Below are 22,726 nucleotides of genomic sequence, written 5' to 3' on the forward strand. Positions count from 1 at the left end.
GGCACTTGTTAAAGTGCCTTAGAAGAGACAAAAATTAAGGCACATGGTATTCAAATGCAAGGAGGTTATGCTAAACCTTTATAAAACACTGGTTCGGCCACAATTGGAGTATTGTCTCCAATTCTAGGCACCGCACTTTAGGAAGGATGTGAAGGCCTTGGAGAGGGTGCAGAAAAGATCTACTAGAATGGTTCCAGAGATGAGGGAGTTCAGTTATGTGGAGAGACTGGAGGAGCTGGGGTTGTTCTCCTTAGAGCAGAAAAGGTTGAGAGGAGATTTGATAGAGGTGTTCAAAATCATGAGGGATCTAGACAGAGTAGATCGTTCCCATTGGCAAAAAGAACCAAAGGTGACATGAGGAAAAACTTTTTTACACAGCGAGTTGTTATGATCTGGAATGCACTGCCCGAGGGGGTGGTGGAGGCAGATTCAATCATGGCCTTCAAAAGGGAACTGGATAAGTACTTGAAAGAAAAAAATTTGCAGGGCTACGGGGAAAGGGTGGGGGAGTGGGATTAGCTGGAGTGCTCTTGCAGAGAGCCGGCATTGACTCAACGGGCTGAATAGTCTCCTTCTATGCTGTAACCATTCTATAATTCAAGGAAATATATTGGAGCATGGCTAGGGGGCAGAAAGCAAAAGAGTAGGAGAAAATGAATGATTTCAGATTGACGGGACACAATTGGTGATGTGTCCAGGGACCTGTTCAGAACCTCTTTTGTTTTCCATTTATATGAATTATTTAGACATAGGCACAAGAGGAATGATATTGAAGTTTGCTCATGAAACCACATTAGAGGGCATAGCAAACTGTGAGGAAGAATGTAGGGGATTGTAGGAAGATATAGACAGAGAAATGTGAAGTAGTACATTTTGGGGAACAAAGAAGTGAAAGAAGTATATCTTACATGGTAAGATTCTTAAAGTGGAGGAAATGAGTGAGGGTGCCAGATACAGAGATCTGTAAAGGTGGGACTGCAACTACAAAAAGGATAAAAAGTCAAATGTGATTCTGGGTTTTATACGTAAGAGCAAGGAAATTATGTTGAATTTGTACCTCCAGTGCCTCTGATTTGTCATGCTGCTTGTCCGACATCCAGTGTTGGATGAACAGAAATTTCCCCCAATTAAATATTGGGAAGACCAAAGCCATTGTCTTCGGTCCCCACTATAAACTCTGTTCCCTAGCCACCGACTCTATCCCTCTCCCTGGCCGCTGTCTGAGGCTGAACTAGACTGCTCGCAACTTTGCCGTCCTATTTGACCCTGAGCTGAGCTTCCAATATCCTCTCCATAACCAAGACTGCCTGATTCCGTAACGTTGCCCATCTCTGCCCCTGACTCAGCTCATCTGCTGCTGAAACCCTCATCCATACCTTTGTTATCTCTAGACTTGACTATTCCAATGCTCTCCTGGCCGGCCTCCCACCTTGGACCCTCTGTAAACTTGAGCTCATCCAAAACTCTGCTGCCCGTATCCTAACTCTCACCGAGCCCCATTTATCCATCGCCCCTGTGCTTGCTGACCTACATTGGCTCCCGGTCCGGCAACACCTCGCTTTTAAAATTCTCATCCTTGTTTTCAAATCCCTCCATGGCCTCCCCTTGGCTCACCGCTCCCTATCTCTGTAACCTCGTCCAGCCCTACAACCCTCCAAGATCTCTGTGCTCCTCCAATTCTGGCCTCTTTCACATCCCCGATTTTAATCGCTCCACTATTGGCGGCTGTGCCTTCAGCTGCCGAGGCCCTAAGCTCTGGAATCCCCTCCCTAAACCTCTCTGCCTCTCTACCTCTTCATCCCTGCAGATTGAGACTGGGCAGCCCAGTGGTGCTTTGAGGGAGATGGCCGGATGCTTGATATCTGCTGCTGTCCTTAAAGACAACAGTATCTAGCAGGTCTGTTCCAGTCATCGCCATTCCACTAGGCCCTCAATCTGTGTCTTTGTTGATCAATAGGCTGGCTGGTTTACAGGCAGCTATCAGATCCTGATAGACCTGAGATACAGCTACTGAAGAATAATGCAGGTGATTGCAGGAGGAGTGGCAGATGTAGTTCAAGGCTGAGAAATTTGAAGTAGTACAATTTGGAAAAAAGCATAGTGAAAAGTATACGCAAATGGGAAGATTCTTATCAGAATGGAGGAACTTAGAAATCTAGGAGTGCAAACCCATACATCTTTAAAGATGGGAGTGAGGAGAAAAGTGCATAAAAAGATTAGTGGGATTTTGGGTTTTACGCACAGGGGGACTGAATACAAGAGGAAGAAAGTGAGGTTGAATTTGTACAAAACATTGGTCAGCCTACAGTTGGTATGTTGCATGCAGTTTTGGCACCCCATTATAGGAACGGTTAAGGAACGGGTAGCCATGGTGTGGGTTCATTTGAATGGTACCATGATGAGAGATTATAGTTATGATTAGAGTAGATAGCTCTGGTTAAGGATCTAGCACCACCGGTGCAAGTGCAGTAGGCCGAATTACTGCCTTCTGTGGCGTCGTTTCTATGACAACAGCAGGTAAAGGAGATAAATTGAGAAGTATTTCATTTATAGGGCCGTAGCCATTTTGTGGGGGTGACAGGTAACATGCAGTACACACATATCATTTGTAATAACTAAACAAAGGTAGAAAGGCCCATCTATTCTCTGAAAACTGGCTTGATAATGCCACTGTGAAAACTAGGATTTTTTCTTTTTGGTTTCATATAGTTTTAAATAGTAGGGGCAACTGAGGTTAAAATAGATGCTGCTCATTTGTAAAGTTCAAAATGGTGGGATGAGATGCTCCGGCTGCCATAATATAGGGTTGTTTGTTCATGAATTGTTAAAATAAAGGCTCTCTTTGGTGGGCAGAGTGATAACTTAAGCAACATTCAGCAGCCTGGTTGTTCCTACTTTGACAGATCCAAACACATTATCCTGAATTACCATAATTAGTGAATCCTCTTTAAAAGGTATTGAAAGGCAGTGCCAATTTTGTATCGTGTCAAATCTAATGATTTATTTGAAGGCAGTTTAAGATTTAACGAAATATAGAAATATTGTATTGGCAAAATATAGGCCTCAATATTAACCAGCCCACGACGGACGGAGAGGGTCAGGGGGAGGGGGGGTTGGGAGGTTAAAAATTTTAAAAAGGGGAACATATCCTCAACCCGCCATGGACGCGCCTGCCACCATTTTCAGGGCGGCGGATTTCGTAATAAGTGAGTGTTCTGCCGTGGAGAGGCAGGACACTTCATTAACATATTTAAATCAGGCTCCCACGGTGCAATTGGGAGCCTGATTTCAATTTAACAGTTTCCACACGGGATTCCCAGGGCTCAGGAAACCCAGCGGTAAAAGGGAGGTGAGAGCCGCTGGCTCAAGAAGGTAGGTGCCATTTACAGCACTCCTCGTGGGCTAGGAGAAGCAGGAGTGCTCCCCCCGGCCCCCCTAGGAAGCCTTTGGCCTCCTCCCTGCCGATCATGGCCAATCTTCCACCCCTGCCACGATCACAGACCTCCCTCACCATCCCTCTCCAAAGCCCCAATCTTTGGCCTTCCCCCCAATCTCCTGATTGTCGAGGACCGTACGCAAGGGTCCCCGGCTGTGGCCTCCTGCCGCTGGTTTTCTGTCCAGCAGCAGCCAGTCTGTCAGATTGGCCGGCTGCCGGGCGGGAAATCGATAATGAGGTCCTACCGTTAAACTCGGCAGGACCTCTGCGTCCTCGACCTCGACCCTTTCCCCGGCCCCGACCCTTTCCCCGGCCCCGACCCGTTCCCCGGCCCCGACCCTTTCCCCGGCCCCGGCCCGGACCCTTTCCCCGGCCCCGACCCGTTCCCCGGCCCCAACCCTTTCCCCGGCCCGGACCCTTTCCCCGGCCCCGACCCGTTCCCCGGCCCCGACCCTTTCCCCGGCCCCGACCCTTTCCCCGGCCCCGACCCGTTCCCCGGCCCCGACCCTTTCCCCGGCCCCGACCCTTTCCCCGGCCCCGACCCTTTCCCCGGCCCCGACCCTTTCCCCGGCCCCGACCCTTTCCCCGGCCCCGACCCTTTCCCCGGCCCCGGCCCGGACCCTTTCCCCGGCCCGGACCCTTTCCCCGGCCCCGGCCCCGACCCTTTCCCCGGCCCCGGCCCGTTCCCCGGCCCCGACCCCGACCCTTTCCCCGACCTCGACCCGTTCCCTGGCTGTTTTCACCCCCCGCCTCCCAGTAAATATCGGGGCCTTATTCTCCAATTGCTATCATGTGTTAAGATAGTCTGGTGAAGATGCAGGAAATTCAGAGGGAGGAGATGCAAATCCCAGGCCCTCAACCCACTGTTTACTCAGATGTTGGCCTATTAAGATTCTGTCTTTGCTAAAGACTATCTTCAAAGAGATTCTTGTTTAACAAAGGAATCCAGTGTATAAATGTTAGGTCTGGTGGCTATTCATTTGGCTCTATTTATCCTTTATGCATTCGGTATGTATGGCATTCTGCAAGCAGCTGCTTACATATTACCATTAGAGACTCTGATTAAATTAGTCTGTTGTTGTAGCTGCTTCTGCCAAAGTTTCAGAAAAATAAATCATCTAATTTGTATATATAGCATTGTAAATTACAACTTGGTCTATGTAGAATTTTGCCTGTATTTTTGCTTCTGTGAAATATTGATACAAATAAACCTGGTCCATAGTTTATTCAGTGAAGAGTGGTTCCACCTTCCAGATCTACATGTAATGTATTGGGCAGTCAGTGTGAACTCCAGTTCCATGACTGGGGATGATTGCTAGACCTGGGCTTCACTAATTCAGTGCAGCAGAGAGTAAATTATACAGAGTTCAGTTCTTGTGAGATACGGTCTGCTTATGAAAACTGTTATCAAGCTGTTCATACAAGAAAAAGTTGTTGGAGAAAGTACAAACTGGTACCTGTGTGATGTGAAGAATAGATTTTAAACTGACTGCTCCAGACCTTCGATTTCTAAAGTCCAGTTTCAAAAAGATCATTTTAATTGTCCAAAATATTAAGTTAATTTGAGATATTAACTGGTTCAAATTGAGCTTCACATCAGTATATGGACATGTGCACATACCCTGTGTTAAGTAGTCGTCTTCTGATAGGGATTATAATCGTTCACTGCTTTATTCAAATATGCTGACCCCAGAAAATTGGGCACAGCCTCCCCCGTGTGCTGTGGGCTAGCTTGAGCCAGGCAGCCAGCCATCCCTGGTACAGATTTTTAGAGATTGTAAAATTGGGGTTTAAATCTTCAAAATGTTAGTTCACTTGGATCATTCATTAATTTTTAAAGTCAAGAGAGAATGAGAATCGGGGACGGAAGAACTGGGGAGAATGTTCTTGACAAGAGAGACCTCCTCCTCCCCATGATGGAAATTCTTTAGGTATAAAACATGAAATTTTACTTTACCTTTCGTGATTGTGATGGGTAATAGTGCAGAGAATGAAACACTTCATACTTTTTGTATCCAGTTTCAGCATCAAGCACGCCCAAATCCAGGACTGCATCAGACTGCACTTAGAGCCAAGATAGAGTTTTAAATCCGACCTCAGAAGAACACAAATCCTACTGCACCAGTGTGATTATTTCCGTTACCCATCCTTGTGGCCACTCTTCAGTGAGATTGACAAATTGGTGCCACGTTAGGGATAGTTCTGTAGGCCTACTGGGTTGCGATTGCCTAAATTTATCTAACTCTATCATCAGATACAAGAGGTTATTGTACCATCATCATTTGATGGATTTAAATCCAAGTCCTTGACATGAAAGGACAGTACCTGTACCATTAGTTCTCAAAACATAGAATTTTGAATTATTTTTAAGCAAGACATTCAAAAGATACTTGATGATTCATGTTCCTCTTTGTTAAATGTGGGTATCAGTCTGGCTCTTTTAGAATTGCCTGATTAATTCACTTGACTACTAGATCTATAAAACACTTCAGGCCTATATATGCACCATTAAAGCATGAATTAATGTGCACTTGCAGCCACTACAAAGAACCATAGTTACCTTCCCAGGCTTCCAAAATGATGGGCATTTTTTATACAAATTGCATTTGCTGTGCAATATTCAGGAGAAATTATCGAAGAAAGCCTTAGACTCTATGCTCAGTTTCAGCTTTCTTTCTGTTTCACTGTTTTTTCACCGATTGTGAAAAGCACACGTACAATACAGTAACGGCCTAGAGCAGTCAGAGAGAGGTGATTAGCATTCTGTGAACATGCAGAAACGAGTTGTGCCTTTCCTTTTTACATACTGTCATTTTGAGTAACAATGATTTCAGCTGACATCCCCTTGCTAATTTAAGCATTTTCATCTACAATATGGTCAGAAGAGGTCAAACAAAGCTAGAGAACTGAAAACAGAGGTAATCACTCTTGTTCAAAAATGCAAAAAAAAAAATGCCCTGAAGGAAAGCTTATCCTCAGTCAAATATTGACATGCAAGATTCCTCTCAGTGTAAAATGCACACTGTATGTTGAAATCAGTCAGTGTCCCTTCTGTTCGATTGTAGGTTTGGGTCATTGGTTCAATCCTAAGGATAAACAGATGGTTTAGTTTCACAAATGCTTGGATTTGAATTCTTACTATGATTTGTGCCTGTCTTAAAAATACTCGAGTTAAAATAAAAACAAAAGCCCCAATTTTAACCCACACCCGACAAGAACGGGGCTGCGAGGGATGGGTTAAAATGGGGCAGAGTACTTACCTTCCCGTTCATGCCGCACTCCTGCTGACTGCTAATATAGCTATTGGGTTTCGAGAGGCTTGTGAAACGCTTTCCATAGGAAGGTGAGGGCCTCATAAATATGCAAAAGTCAAGGTCCCATGATGTAAATACGACCCCAGTGCGATTTTATTGTGCAGTTAGTCCACTCTTGCTGAGTGCTGGATCCGCCAGCGAAAGCTAGTGGAAAGCAGAATCAGGGCCAGAAAAGGCCCAGAAAGGTACGTTTTTAAATTTGTTTTATGGTTTCATTGTGGGCCAGGAGGAGCAGGTGCACTCCTCTGAACTCCACAAGGAAACCTTGAGCCTCCCAAGCCATGCAGACATGTTTATTGGAGGAGCATTGATTAGTTTCACAGCTAATGCTATGCAACCATTGAAAACTGAAGGAGGCGGATGATTATTAGATAGTATCCATGTTATACAAGGTCTAATTATACAGCTCTTTCTAAGTTGTAGTGCTTGGGGAGATCGGCGATCAGCAGATAAGTTTTCATTGGTCCATAACAGCAATTGCAGTTGTATACTCAACCTATACTCTGGACAATGTAGTAAACAAACTGTGAAAAGGAATGATGTGGAGATGTCGGTGATGGAGTGGGGTTGACAATTGTAAACAATTTTACAACACCAAGTTATAGTCCAACAAATTTATTTTAAATTCCACAAGCTTTCGGAGGCTTCCTCCTTCCTCAGGTGAACGGTGTTTCCACTATAACTTGGTGTTGTAAAATTGTTTACAATTGTGAAAAGGAAGTTAGCAATTAAGACACTCAATGTGACCTGAGAAACAAAATGATCATGTTGGCCAAGATCTGTGAAGTTCAAAACATCAGTCATTTTTAATACTTCAGTGTTGTGTGAAGTGTGCTGTTTTAAAAGGTATTCTAACCAAGCAAATTGGTGGTGTGATGGAGCGTAGAATCACCTACCTTGGATCTGGAGGACTGAAGAGTAAGTATAATGGTAAGTAGATTGGAAAATTTTAACCTGGTAACTTAAATGTGACACCCAACATTGATAGAAATAGTGTGACATGACTCTACTGTAAGCAGAAGAAGTATTTGTAAAGCCTGCATAAGTAGGTAGATATATACAAACATAACAAGACTGAAAATAGGAGTTATGTCACCTTGCTCATGTCCTTGTTGCACAGCAGCCTATAGGAAATTGTTCTAAGACATCACTGACCTCTAGGTGACAGCTGTGAAAAATTGCTGTTTGTCTGATGTAACCATACAAAATACATATCACTTCTCAAAGATACAAGTACAGTGGGGATAGAATTTGACCAACTTGTGCTAAATTCTATGTTTGCAAAAAAATTGAGCTGCCAAATGATGTAACATTTTGTATGTTGTTTCATTAGAGTATTTTCCTTTCAAAAGTTCATAAACATTAATTTAGGAGGTATTTATGCCTTTGAGGAAGTTTTTAAAAATGCCTTTCTTGCAACTTTTTTTCTCCTGAGACTAACTGTCCTCAAACTGGCCTGCAAGGGCAATGAGCAGAGGGCACCGTTAACCCAATAGTTTTGTATTGAATAGCCGCAAACTGCTCCCACCTTTATGCAGAGGCAGGAAAAAAAACGCAAACTCACAACTAAACTACGATGAATTGTTCTCTTCGTACCCAAACTAAATAACAAAACATTCAAAAAAGATTAAAATGTAAGATTAAAAGAAAGGAGGAAGTAAGCAATTTTTAATCTGCTTTTTTAATTTGGCTTTTTGTCCTATCAATTTGTTCTTTTTTTTACACCTCTTCATTGGTGGGAGTCTCAAACTGGTCTTTGTGACAAAAATTGAGTATTTTTGTCTGTAGTTTATGGATTTTCTGCATCTACTGTGTTTCTCAGCTTAAAAACAGATGCTTTTATAAAAATATACCACCTTCAAAAATGACCTCTGCAACTGCATGTTGGAAGAATGACTTCTGTTCTTTTAGCTTCACATGAAGTATAACTGGAAAAAGTCAGTCAAATCAGTCAAATGACAAATGTGTTCAGAAACAGCCACCAAGCACAATTAAGTACTAGAAACTATTAACATGAATTTTAGGGGAAGCTAGATAAACACATCAGGGAGAAAGGAATAGAAGGTTATGCTGATATGGTTAGATGAAGAGGGGTGGGAGGAGGCCCGTGTGGAGCATCGACCAGTTGGGCCAAATGGCCTGTTTCGTGTGTGCTGTGCATTCTGTGTAATTCTATGAATCTCCAGGCTATTAATCACTGACCTAATCCAGTCAGGTTCAATTTAAGACAGACATTATTTATTAAATACAGGGTCAGCATGAGTTTGTGGCTATGTTATGTAGCTTGCTGTTCATTGTTTGAGTGAAGTGTCTCCATTGTGCAGAATGACTTCTCAAAGGCGAGAGTGTTAGTTACAGCTTTGACCTGGCTGCAACAGATATAGAGGTGAGATGCAACTTTGTAGGTAGGATGTCTATATAATTCAGAGAAAGACAGCATCTAGTAGGGATCAGGTGACTACACTTCTGTGTCACATTTGTCCATCTTTTAAAAAAAGCCTGTTAAAGAACCTCAACTGTCGGCTTTGGCTGTTTAACTCCTTCATGAATTAGTTTAAAGGAGTACCTGTGATATTTGAACTGATTTTAGCAACTCGCTGTTGTTGCTTGGTTCTGGAACTATCTATATCTATGAATAAACTGGTAATTTAGTTTGTTACAAAAGTTTCATTCGGGAATGGTATTAATAGTCTTTGGAAGTGAAGTGCGTTCCAGAGACAATGAACATGTTTTTTTTGCCCATGGTATCTCATCCCAAATTATTTTTATACAAAAGATTTCTGTCTAAAGAAGGTGCAGGCTTGCCTGTGGGAGGTGAATTTTATACTGGACATGAGAAAATGCATTTGAGAAGCCAAATCATAATCCCTAAAAGAAAGAAGGTCCACAGCAGGAAACCGCTTGTAATACAACATAAAATTGCACCAAGTTGATTATTTCACTTAGATAGACCATAACGGTACCTGGAGTGCATTGGAAAAATTTACACCAATCAGTCTGAGGTTAGGATACTGTTAGAGTTAATTCACTGTCTGTCTCAGCTGTCCACTCTGCATTTACACATATGCTTGGAAAGATATTGTATGGATTTACATGTGGAATCAATTTTGTACTATAACCCCCTCCATCTGGTGTTTTGAATCATTACAGAATCAACAACAACTTGCGCATTTAAAGTAGTAAAACATCCCAAGGCACTTCGCAGGAGAGTTATCAAATAAAATTTGACAGCGAGCCACATAAGGAGATATTAGGAGAAAAGAAGTAGGTTTTAAGGAGCGTCTTAAAGGAGGAGAGAGTGGCGGAGAGGTTTAGAGAGGGAATTCCAGAGCTTAGGACATGGGCAGCTAGAGTCACAGCTGCCAATGGTGGAACGATTAAAATCGGGGATATGCAAGAAGCCAGAATTGGAGGAGGACAGAGATCTCGGAGGGTTTTAAGGCTGGAGGAGGTTACAGAGATAGGAAGGGGTGAGACCATGGAAGGATTTGAAAATAAGGAAGAGAATTTTAAAATCGAAGCATTGGCGGACCAGGAACCAATGTAGGACAGTGAGCACAGGGGTGATGGGTGAACGGAACTTGGTATGAGTTAGGATACGGGCAGCAGAATTTTGGATGAGCTCAAGTTTATGGAGAATGGAAGATGGGAGGCCGGCCAGGAGAACATTGGAATAGTCAAGTCTAGAGGTAACAAAGGCATGGATGAGGGTTTCAGCAGCAGATGAGCTGAGACAGGGGCGTAGACGGGAGTTGTTAGGGAGGTGGAAGTGGGCGGTCTTGGTGATTGAACGGATGTGGGGTCAGAAGTTCATCTCAGTGTTAGATAGGATGCCAAGGTTGCGAACGGTCTAGTTCAGCCTCAGACAGTGGCCAGGGAGAGGGCTGGAGTCGATGGCTAGGGAATGGAGTTTGTGGCAGGGACCGAACACAATGGCTTCGATCTTCCCAATATTTAGTTAGAGGAAATTTCTGCTCATCCAGTAGTGGATGTCAGACAAGGAACGTGACAAATCAGAGATGAGAAATAGGAGGGGGCCAGGGATAGATGCTTGGTAGGACTCCAGAGGTAATGGTGCAGGAGTGGGATGAGAAGCTATTGCAGTGATTCTCTGGCTACGACTGGATAGATAAGAATGGAACCAAGCAAGGGCAGTCCCACTCAGCTGGACGACAGAGGAGAGATGTTGGAGGAGGATGGTGTGGTCAACCCAATCAAAGGCTGCAGACAGGTCAAGAAGGATGAGGAGGGATAGTTTACCATGGTCACAGTTACATAGGATGTCATTTGTGACTTCTTACCCTAGCTGTGGTCTGACAATGTGGCATAGTGTGTAGCTGTGAGTGAGTTACAGGGCTAGTATTGTCTACAACTCAAACTGAGGGCTATTTGATATGTATGGTCAATTTCACCAATTCACACACACACACACATGTTGAACCTACTTAACAGATATCAACTTGGCTCAGTCGGTAGCATTCTGCCTTGGATTTAGAAATCTGTGGGTTCAAGCCGCACTCTAGGACTTGAGCACATAATCTAGGCTGATACTTCAGTCTAGTACTGAGGAGAAGGGTGCTCTCTAAGACCCCGTCGATATGATCAGGTGGATGTGAAAGATCTCATGGCACTGTTTGAAGGGGAGCAGGGAGTTCTCCTGGTGTCCTGGTCAATATTCATCCTTCCACCAAATTAAATTAATTGGTCATTTGTCCTCATTGCTGTTTGTGGGACCTCACTATGTGCAAATTGGCTTGCCTTGTTTGTCTACAAAACAGTAGTAACTACACTTCAAAAGTAATTTATTAGCTTTGAAGTAGTTGGGATGTCTCGAGGATATGAAAGGTGCTATACAAATGCGAGTTCTTTCTAAGTCACAGGTTAAAGCCCTTTTCTTTACCAACCAGGGTAACAGACTGTTCAGAAGTGCTGCCGGAGTGTGATTTGTGGATTGCATCTTGCAGTTAATTGCGATTTCTAATTTTTTTTAACATTCTATTGTGAGCTATGGCTGACTGCTTAACTACATACAATAATTATAATTAAGACTAATGCTCGACTGAAATATTGATGACTAAATTCAGGCACAGTCTGTTGTACTGATGTATTGGCTTAGTGTTGGGGTCTGAATGCTGTGCCCCCTTTTGTTTCTGTGTACATTTCTGTGGGATTGGAGTGTGCATATTATCATGTGCCTGGTTGTGGATTTCTATTACATCCTTGTACTATGGAAATCAGTGGCTTATGCTCTCAACTGACAATCCAAATGGAAAAATCCTTCACTAAGCACAGACAAAGATAAAATGTAAATGATGGTGACAGTGACATTTCTGTGTGACAACCAATTGATGAAGCAGAAATCGTTCATGTGCAGATATATAAAGGTGTAGACACTTCTTCACACTTGGGGAAGCATAATGACAAATGCAGCTTGTGATGTCATTACACAGTCCTGTGTACAGCTCTGATAGACACACACCAATGAACAGAAAATAATGAAATCAAGGTTTTTGGAGAGATGGTGACATTATCCCATCAATTATATGGTTATGGATTTATTTAAATACTGTAATAAGTTATCTTTCTTGGTAGGTTTGGACAACCAAAACCTTCTAGTTCCATGGTTACTGGTAGAAATCACTAATGCACCTTTTTATAATGCAATTATTTTCAGTATTAAATAGTCAGCTCCTATTAATTCAGAGTTTCTTAATTGGAATTATATCAAGTCAATTTTTTTTCTCCAGCATAAACCATCTCCTCTGCCATGTTAATTACATTGCTTAATTCAAAATAATGGATCATTCGATTTTATTTTTCTAGCAAAAATGGCGTTGGATTAACAGGAGTATGCCGCAATTGATGGATTAAATAATTAATATTGACTGTATCCCTGAATTTGTTTTGTTTCTATTATTTTACAGAGCCAAAGACAGCATGTACCACTCTCTGACTTATGCCACAATACTGGAAATGCAAGCTATGATGACCTTTGAACCTGAGGATATTATCAACGCTGGGAATACCATGAAGGATGCCCAAGCAATCTGCCAAAAGCAAGTTGGTTTTTTTAAAGTGGAAAAACATGGAAGAAAGTTAAATTGTAAAGTTCAGTGACAATGCGATTAAATTGAATAATTGCTACTCAGCAACAGCCAATGGTTTTGTTTCCAAGTACATAGGGTTGAGTCATTCATCAATTTACACAACATAGTATAGTTAAGTATACCAACAGAGTACTTTTCTAAGCCTGCGTTTTATGAAAATTATTTTATATTAAATGTACGTTTGTATGTCAGAACAGGCAAATTGTTTTCTGTGGAAGATGTAAAATTGCACTGGGGTAAAATCTTCACTTGTACGCACAAGCTTAGCACTGGAGCTAATAGGCAGATTGCCCCAGCTGCTGTAGCAAAGGCCAATGGCAGGAGCAGTACGGAGCTGGTGTTTTCTCTGGGTGAAGTTGTCATGAGAATTACATGTTGGGCTCACTCTCCAAATGGAGCTGTCTACTCAAATCCTGTTTCCCTGGCCTTTCCCCCATTGTTTGTCGCAAAGCATCTTGTGTTCTAATGACACTCAGTATGAAATCATGTCTTCCAGCCTCTGCTGCATCTTCTGATAATCCTAAGTTTTTGTTCCCTTCTTACTGATTCGCCAACCAGTGGAAACAATCAGCCGGAATTTTCTGGAGGCTCCCCCTGCTCTGCCGCCATAACATCCACCAAAGATACAGCAGTGGAGCAGGAGAAGTCCCGAGGAAATTCCCAGTGAATATTTGTTATTTACCCTCTCAAATTTTGAAGGATTTTAAGATTTCATTGCGCAGGAGGCTTCCAACAATGAACATTAGCCATTTTTACAAGTGGAGATTAATAATATAATTTATGTAATAAAGCTAATTTGTCCATATTATCTGAAATGGAAGGTTGAGTCTAAATTTGTGTCCTATCTCGCCCAGTGGATCAGGAACTCAAATGGAGGGGAAACTAAAGGTTGGGTTAATCTCTTTCATCCCCTAATGGCCTCCAGGTTATCAGAGATCTGGGAACAGATGACATGCCAAGGATTGTTATGAGATTTAGGGAATCTAAATATGAATGGAGCTGGATGGAGCAGGAGGAGAGGAAAGAGGAGGAAAGGAAAAAATGACAGTGCTGAAAAATAAACTTCCTGCACCAGGTTACTCTGCTATAGGTCAAATTGTTACTGACTGTCACAGGATGTAATTAAATTTAATTGAATAAAACACAAATTGGGCAGGACTTTCCACTCAGTTTATGCTGGCTTCTTGGCATAACTTGAGTACAATGGGACGGAAAATCTCCTTGGGAGTTGCTCTGCCAGCGCATCTCTCATCCACATCTGGCACTTTCTGCATTGCTATAGACAGCGGAGGGAATGATTTCAATTTAAATCCTCCAAAGTGAGCAATTGCAAGTGGGGTAATCAATTCAAATCTTCAGCCTATGATTTCAAAACATTTTCAAACAAATTCTCTCTTCAGCTGCCCCGCACCATGCTGTGGAAGGCCTTAGAGGACAGCTGTAGCCATTCCGTGTCCCCTCCCCCCCCCCCCCCCCGGAGGACTTGCTGTGGTTGTTGGGGAGTCTGTCTCAATTATGCAAAACAGTCTGACACATAAAAGTGGCTGGGGTTAGTGGCCCATCTTGTGGTGAGCAAAACTCCTGCTCTGGGGAATATTTGATGCTGACCCTGGGTGCAAAAAGTAGGATGATACTTTCCCGGCACTGACCTCTCACCTTGGTTGAGCATGTTTTTTTAAAACTCTGATAAAACTATTTTTTCATGCTTGGAGCCAATTCCTTATTTAGTCATCCTCTGTCATGAATGTGTAATGGAGTTTGGCTGAGTTGAATCTTGCCCTCCATTTCTTTTCCCTGCTTGTGCCCCTTGATTTAAAGCTCAGAGCTTTTCAACACGCAGACCTTCCGGCCTCAGTCATTTGTTCTTGATTTTTAACCAAGTTGGAATATCTTGTGTTGGTATTTTGTTCCATTCTAATAGATTGAGGTGGAGGAGGAATTGAGGTCCAAAAATTCAAAGTACTGCCTGTTCCCATTTATTGATCTTGGCCCCTTACGATCCCAGCTAGCCTTAAATCACAGTCTCTCATCACTACATCTTTAATGTTTTTGCTTTCTCTGTCTTACCACACATCCTTTTCCCCACCTCAAGTATTGTTTTCACTTTCCACTGATCTCCCCAAACCATGCACCAGCTTCTTGGTATAAGAGTGTTTGCCTCAGATGGTCACTCAACATTTCTCACATGGAATGTTACAGAGTGAAGCAGGGATGTTTGGCAACATTATGTATTTCACCTGTATTTAGCTGGGAGAGTCAAGGACTGACATTGTCCTGTTTGGTGCAAGACCTTAGTTTCCTAGCAGTTAATCAAAGAGGCTCATTGACAGTATTCAGAGTGGATAGAGTAACTGGTACAGCCTAGTAAGAGGAAGAAAAAGAGAGGAATTTCATAGAATCATAGAAGTTACAACATGGAAACAGGCCCTTCGGCCCAACATGTCCATGTCGCCCAGTTTATACCACTAAGCTAGTCCCAATTGCCTGCACTTGGCCCATATCCCTCGATACCCATCTTCCCCATGTAACTGTCCAAATGCTTTTTAAAAGACAAAATTGTACCCACCTCTACTACTGCCTCTGGCAGCTCGTTCCAGACACTCACCACCCTTTGAGTGAAAAAATTGCCCCTCTGGATCCTTTTGTATCTCTCCCCTCTCACCTTAAATCTGTGCCCCCTCGTTATAGACTCCCCTACCTTTGGGAAAAGATTTTGACTATCGACCTTATCTATGCCCCTCATTATTTTATAGACTTCGATAAGATCACCCCTTAACCTCCTACTCTCCAGGGAAAAAAGTCCCAGTCTGTCTAACCTCTCCCTGTAAGTCAAACCATCAAGTCCCGGTAGCATCCTAGTAAATCTTTTCTGCACTCTTTCTAGTTTAATAATATCCTTTCTATAATAGGGTGACCAGAACTGTACACAGTACTCCAAGTGTGGCCTCACCAATGCCCTGTACAACTTCAACAAGACATCCCAACTCCTGCATTCAATGTTCTGACCAATGAAACCAAGCATGCTGAATGCCTTCTTCACCACCCTATCCACCTGTGACTCCACTTTCAAGGAGCTATGAATCTGTACTCCTAGATCTCTTTGTTCTATAACTCTCCCCAACGCCCTACCATTAACGGAGTAGGTCCTGGCCCGATTTGATCTACCAAAATGCATCACATCACATTTATCTAAATTAAACTCCATCTGCCATTCATCGGCCCACTGGCCCAATTTATCAAGATCCCGTTGCAATCCTAGATAACCTTCTTCACTGTCCACAATGCCACCAATCTTGGTGTCATCTGCAAACTTACTAACCATGCCTCCTAAATTCTCATCCAAATCATTAATATAAATAACAAATAACAGCGGACCCAGCACCGATCCCTGAGGCACACCGCTGGACACAGGCATCCAGTTTGAAAAACAACCCTCGACAACCACCCTCTGTCTTCTGTCGTCAAGCCAATTTTGTATCCAATTGGCTACCTCACCTTGGATCCCATGAGATTTAACCTTATGTAACAACCTACCATGCGGTACCTTGTCAAATGCTTTGCTGAAGTCCATGTAGACCACGTCTACTGCACAGCCCTCATCTATCTTCTTGGTTACCCCTTCAAAAAACTCAATCAAATTCGTGAGACATGATTTTCCTCTCACAAAACCATGCTGACTGTTCCTAATTAGTCCCTGCCTCTCCAAATGCCTGTAGATCCTGTCCCTCAGAATACCCTCTAACAACTTATTGCAAATGTTTTAAATACAATGAAAGTGGTTCATAGTATAGTGATTGATCAGCTGACTGATCACGAAGCAAGTACGGGGGTGGTGGTTTTTTAAAAAATTCATTCATTCATGGGATGTGGGCGTCGCTGGCGAGGCTGGCATTTATTGCCCATCCCTAATTGCCCTTGAGAAGGTGGTGGTGAGCCGCCTTCAATCGCTGCAGTCCATGTGGTGAAGGTTCTCCCACAGTGCTGTTAGGAAGGGAGTTCCAGGATTTTGACCCAGCGATGATGAAGGAACAGCGATATATTTCCAAGTCGGGATGGTGTGTGACTTGGAGGGGAACGTGCAGGTGGTGTTGTTCCCATGTGCCTGCTGCCCTTGTCCTTCTAGGTGGTAGAGGTCGCGGGTTTGGGAGGTGCTGTCGAAGAAGCCTTGCCGAGTTGCTGCAGTGCATCCTGTGGATGGTACACACTGCAGCCACTGTGCGCCGGTGGTGAAGGGAGTGAATGTTTAGGGTGGCGGATGGGGTGACAATCAAGCGGGCTGCTTTGTCCTGGATGGTGTCGAGCTTCTTGAGTGTTGTTGGAGCTGCACTCAGCCAGGCAAGTGGAGAGTATTCCATCACACTCCTGACTTGTGCCTTGTAGATGGTGGAAAGGCTTTGGGGAGTCAGGAGGTGAGTCACTCGCTACAGAATACCCAGCCTCTGACCTGCTCTTGTAGCCACAGTATTTATATGGCTGGTCCAGTGGTGGGGGGAGGGTGAATTTACACCGTTTACGTGGGGTTTCTGCAGCCCATCTGCTGACGTTATGGCGAGTGGACAGGAGAACCCAATGGAAATTTAACGCCATTCTATTTAACACAGTTGTGTGAGGAAGCAATACCTATAGTTACAGCAATATTTATTGTAGTTAAATAGCAACATTTCCATAGTTAGTGTATAAATAAGATATAAACTTGTCCTTCCCACAATATTTACTTTGTATTAATTAAAATTGCTTTCCCAGCAGAAGATTTTTTAACCCTTTCAAGTATTGCACTATTCAGTATGTACTCAAGATTTCAGAATCTGTTCTATGGCTCTATATTTTTTCAGTTTCAGCCATAATCTACACTAGAACTAATTTAACATTTTATGCATCTATCATTGGCATATTTAGTATATCACAAAAGGCAGCCTAAACTCTTAGAGTTCACCTATCAAATTACTTGATGTTAAAATTTCACTGAAAGAACCATTATCTGGTTTATTCATGGGTGTAAACAAAGTATCAGAACTACCAAGATGTAAAACCAAGTCTTTCATTTAAATGTTGCTCAGATCTGAGTAGCATGGCAGGAATCAGATAAAAAATTGAGCATTGGAAATTTAAACAAACAAATATCTTTGTATTGCAATGTTTCAAATACAGTACATTCTGTATATACTTTATTGTTTTTAGTGCTTAACATTTAGTCAAGCCCAGCATCCCATCACAAATCAGTACCTTCAGGAAAAATGAGAGCTAGAAGGGGACATGTAAGTTCACCTTCATTGTCACATGCACACGCTGGTAGCCTGGGTTCATTTTTCTCTCCTCCTGCTAGATTTAGAAGAAAGACCACTGTTGCAGACTCGATCAACAACCTGATGAACAGGCATGCTGCAGAGCAGTTCACTGAAGGTTAGTACAGTGTATTATAATTTATGGTTTGATCCTCCACTAATCCTAAAATGATACCTTTATTTCTCTCTACTTTTATAAAGGAGCACATAAATTATTTCAACTGAGGTCTCACAGGAGTTTTTAGTTATTTTTCCCCTTCCCCTGACTGCCGTCATTGTCTGACTGAGGAGGTAGGGACGAACCCTGATCCCAGGCTTTTTAATGTAGAATTACATAGAGATTATAACATGCAAACAGGCTGTTTGGCCTACCCAGTCTGTGTGAGTTTTTAATCTCTACATGAGAAGTAGTCCTAATCCCATTGTTCCTGTATCTCTTTATTCCCCTTTCCTTCAACCACCTGTCCAACCTATTCTTAAATGTTGAATGGTCTCTGCTTTAACCGCTAACTCTGGTAGTGTATTCTAGAACTAGGGGGCATAGTCTCAGGATAAGAGGTCGGTTATTTAAGACTGAGATGAGGAGAAATTTCTTCACACAGAAGGTTGTGAATCTTTGGAATTCTCCACCCCAGAGGACTGTGGATGCTGAGTCGTTGAATATGTTCAAGGCTGAGATAGATAGATTTTTGGACTCTAGGGGAATCAAGGGATGTGGGGATCGGGCAGGAAAGTAGAATTGAGGTCGAAGATCAGTCATGATCTTATTGAATGGCAGAGCAGGCTCCTGCTCCTGGCCTACTCCTACTCCTATTTCTTATGTTCTTATGCCTCAAAACCCTCTGTTTAATAAAAAGCTTGTCCTGCTCTCTGTCCTAAATCTCTCACATTTAATGTTATGATTTGATGTGTCCCCTTGTTCTAGACCCTCAATCACTGGAAACAGTCAGTTTCTATGTACTCTGTCCCATCTCTTCAGAATTTTAAACACCTCCATCAAATCACACCGTAATCTCCTCTGTTCTGACAAAAGCAGCCCCAATTTTTCAAGTCATTCTTTGTATTTCCTCATACCAGACAGCATCCTTGTGAATCTGTGCTGTACCCTCTCTATTACCACAACATTCTTCTTATAGCATGGAGCACAAACTGCACACAGTACTCCAACTGTGGTCTTAATAAGGATATATACAGATTCACCATTATATCTCAACTTCTTTAATATATACCACTTGCCATTAAACCCAGCCATTATTGATGTGTGAGCCTTGATGGTGGGTGCTGCAGGCTGTTAGCTTTGTATGACCTTATCCACATGGGGGTGCTGCTTTTAATGTCTTATGAACCTAAACCCCCAAATTCCTCTGCTCTTCCTCATCACTTAGCTTTTCCCCATTCTAAGTATAATTATTACTTTTTTTAACCAAAATGTACCAGTTTACATTTATTGAAATTGAATTCCATCTGCCACTTTTTGCCCACTCCACCATCTTATCAATATTCCCCTTGCAGCTTCCTTGGTTCCTCGGAATTACTTGCTATGCCTCCTATTTTAGTATTGTCTGCAAATATGGACACCACTCCTTCTAGCCCTATATCCAGATCACTGATCTACACAATAACACAGCCACTAGTATTGCAAGGTCCTCTCTAGACTGGAAATGTGACCATAACTCACCTGTCATTTTTTCTGGAATAATACCAGAACTGCGAGTCAGCCAGTTGAAACCTTAGTTTGCTGCTTCTCTGAGCATCATCCAACTCTTTCAGGCATCGGCTTTATGTAAGTAAGTATAGGTTAAGGTGCAGCATGGACATCAGAGATGTTACAGTTTTCTTGAGGGGACAAGGGGATAACTCCAGTTCTGAAAGACACAAAGCATTACTCAGTAATGTGGGAAAGCGAGAAATGCCTATGAACATGGATGGACTTTTTTTCAATACTCAAAAATGAAATTTAAATAAAATTGCTGTATTTTAATGTGATCCAATAATTGAAAACTTTTAGATTTTTAATTGATTTTAGTTTGCTAAGAAATATACCAGTTGTAGAGGATTGACTCTAGTTTTGGCCTTATAACTTTAGACCACACAGGTTAGACAGGCCCAGAGTTTCCTTCAAATTAGTTATACCACTGTTGCCCCTTTAAAAAAAAGTGATGTATCCACTGATGGCCTCTAAAGGGAGTTACACAAGTTTCCTGGATCTGCTTATTTGCATGCCCATTGGTGCAGACATTGGTATAAATCGGGTGTAAAACTGGTGTAAACAGTAAAACTACCTGGAAATTTCTGTGTAGCTATAAAAATACAGTTCAGCCTGCACCTTCAGCAGAAGACTGGGGAACAACAGGTAAGAGAAGAACAGTACTTAGCTCTTTCACTTCACTCTCAAATAACTTCACTACATTTCTTATTACACTTCTACAGAATTATGAACACTCAAGGACCATCTGTGTCCAGAGAGCAACAGGGCACAGCACTAAGCTAGAGAAGAATACAGAACATCATTAATGCAGACCTCTAAGCCCTAGTGAAGGGCATTGAAGGGAGGACCAACAGACTCCTTGGTGTGGGTTCCACAAGACACCCAGAGTTATCACTCATGCTACCTTGAGAGAGGCAGCACTGGCACTGACTGCCAACTCCCTCAACTCCAGAACAATGCCACTAAAAGTTCCACATCCTCAGCACAGCAGACAATATAACAGACTGCACATCTCTTCCTTTGCTTCGTTGCCCACCCTAGACACCAGCACATTTCACCATCTTAAAGCAACACTTACTCAATGAAGTCTTCACAGTGCTCCCTGGTTTATGGGGGCTCCAACTTGGCACCTTGCACTATGGCTGCCCAGTTCCCCTAATAGCAATTACTTACATGCACAACCCTAAAACCACTTCCTCCATTTTACCAGCCTCATCCTTTCTCCCCCCCCCCCCCCCCATATCACTTGGCACGCACTCCTCAACTGCTAGCCTCATCCTCATTCAGTGTACCTTCTTGGAGGACACAATGACACACAGTGTCTGCAACAGGCAAGGATTCCTCAACCTTAATATATATTTCAACCTTAAGTACCTCACTCCCTTCAAGGAGAAGGCCATGGAGTTCATGGGGAGACACACAGCTCTTGCCGTGGGAGATGACGAGGTCGGATGGCCTGCTCAGATACTTTCCTAGGGTGTTGATTCCATGTTGGTGTACAATTACATTATGCTGGTCGCCCTCTGCTACCTTGTTCAAATGACCATTATTCATGTGAGCACTACAGACTATTAAACCATGGGGTCATTACCACTAGGTTCAATCCTGTCCTAATAAGATGTCCACACTGGCACACTTCTAGCAGGTGTCACTTGATAACAACCATGAGAAGGAAACCTTGTTGATTTTCCTCTCCCTTATCCAGGAGCGTCAAGGACAATTTTAGGATGGAATTTTTTTTGGCTGAAACCTACCAACTCAACAAAGGCAGGGGATTGAACCTGTGACCTTTCTGGTGTATATAATTCTTCTATTCACTCGACTATTCACTCAATAAACTTTCTGAGCTATCAGGGAACCTAGATATTTGGTTTTTAAAAGGTTTACTAATGTGAAAGTCTCTCCTTTTAGAGAGCAAATAATTCATGTCCATTTTGGTGTATTCTGGATCAAATATACTGCTTGTTATATTGGTCACCTCTTTACATTTGTGTAATTCACAGCAATTTTCATAATTGGCTAATCAGGGGTTTTATAATGAAGAAATTTTCATATCCTCAAGACAAGCCAACAGCCAATTAATTATTATGAAATGTAGTCACTGTTATAAAAGCAAATATGGCAGCCAATTTACACTCAGCAAAGTCCCACAAACAACAATGAGAAAAATGTCCAGTTAATCTGTTTTTGATGGTGTTGACTGAGGGATAAATGTTAGCCAGGATAACTCACCTGCTCTTCTTCAGATACATAGAAGTTACAACATCAAAACAGGTCATTCGGCCCCAACCAATCCTTGTCAGCATTTACCCTCCACACGAATAGTTCCATGGGATCTTTTATGTCTACCTGACAGTTTAACATCTCATCCAAATAACAGGAACTCTGATAATGTAACATCCCCTCAGTACTGCACTTAAGCATCAGCCTAGATTTTATGGTCAAGGATGGGACTTGAACCCAAGACCTTCTGACTTGAGGCTGGAATGCTGCCCAGTTCCATCTAGAATGACAGTCCATACTGGAAGTACTACTAAAGGGTCATCAAGAAATCTCAAAGGATTATTTAGAGTTTGGTTCTTAATTTTAAAAAACTTTCAGAATTATTCCCGAAAAGGTAGCAACTTGCTTCCCAACATTCATGCCATTATATAAAAAAAGAGAAAAACCAGGAATAACCTAATAGTCTTCCAGCAAGTTGCAGTCACAGGCAGTAAGAATACATTCCATCTTTCATACTCTTCCACAGTATTCTGGCAAATTATGCCTAACATGCGCTTCAATCCAGAGGGATTTCAAATGGTTCCACTTCAGTGTACACACAGAGAATCTCTTGATCAAATAGATAGACCTTTCACTGTCCTGATCCAAACCAGGAA

At 42.5% G+C, this 22,726-nt stretch overlaps 1 protein-coding gene and 1 long non-coding RNA gene across 2 annotated transcripts in view; one reads left to right on the forward strand and one right to left on the reverse strand.

The window, feature by feature from the left end:
* Nucleotides 1-22,726, forward strand: part of ttc39a (tetratricopeptide repeat domain 39A) — a 115,615-nt gene that overhangs the window by 35,637 nt on the left and 57,252 nt on the right. Inside the window, exons 3-4 of the mRNA XM_067990235.1 lie at nucleotides 12,675-12,806; nucleotides 18,181-18,257. Of these exons, the coding sequence (XP_067846336.1) occupies nucleotides 12,675-12,806; nucleotides 18,181-18,257 (209 nt within the window). The remainder of the gene's footprint in view (nucleotides 1-12,674; nucleotides 12,807-18,180; nucleotides 18,258-22,726) is intronic.
* Nucleotides 1-22,726, reverse strand: part of LOC137325304 (uncharacterized) — a 45,904-nt gene that overhangs the window by 10,140 nt on the left and 13,038 nt on the right. Inside the window, exon 2 of the long non-coding RNA XR_010963859.1 lies at nucleotides 19,818-20,004. This is a non-coding gene — a long non-coding RNA (uncharacterized lncRNA). The remainder of the gene's footprint in view (nucleotides 1-19,817; nucleotides 20,005-22,726) is intronic.

Source organism: Heptranchias perlo, chromosome 9 (genome assembly GCF_035084215.1).
Source record: "Heptranchias perlo isolate sHepPer1 chromosome 9, sHepPer1.hap1, whole genome shotgun sequence".
NCBI lineage: Eukaryota > Metazoa > Chordata > Chondrichthyes > Hexanchiformes > Hexanchidae > Heptranchias > Heptranchias perlo.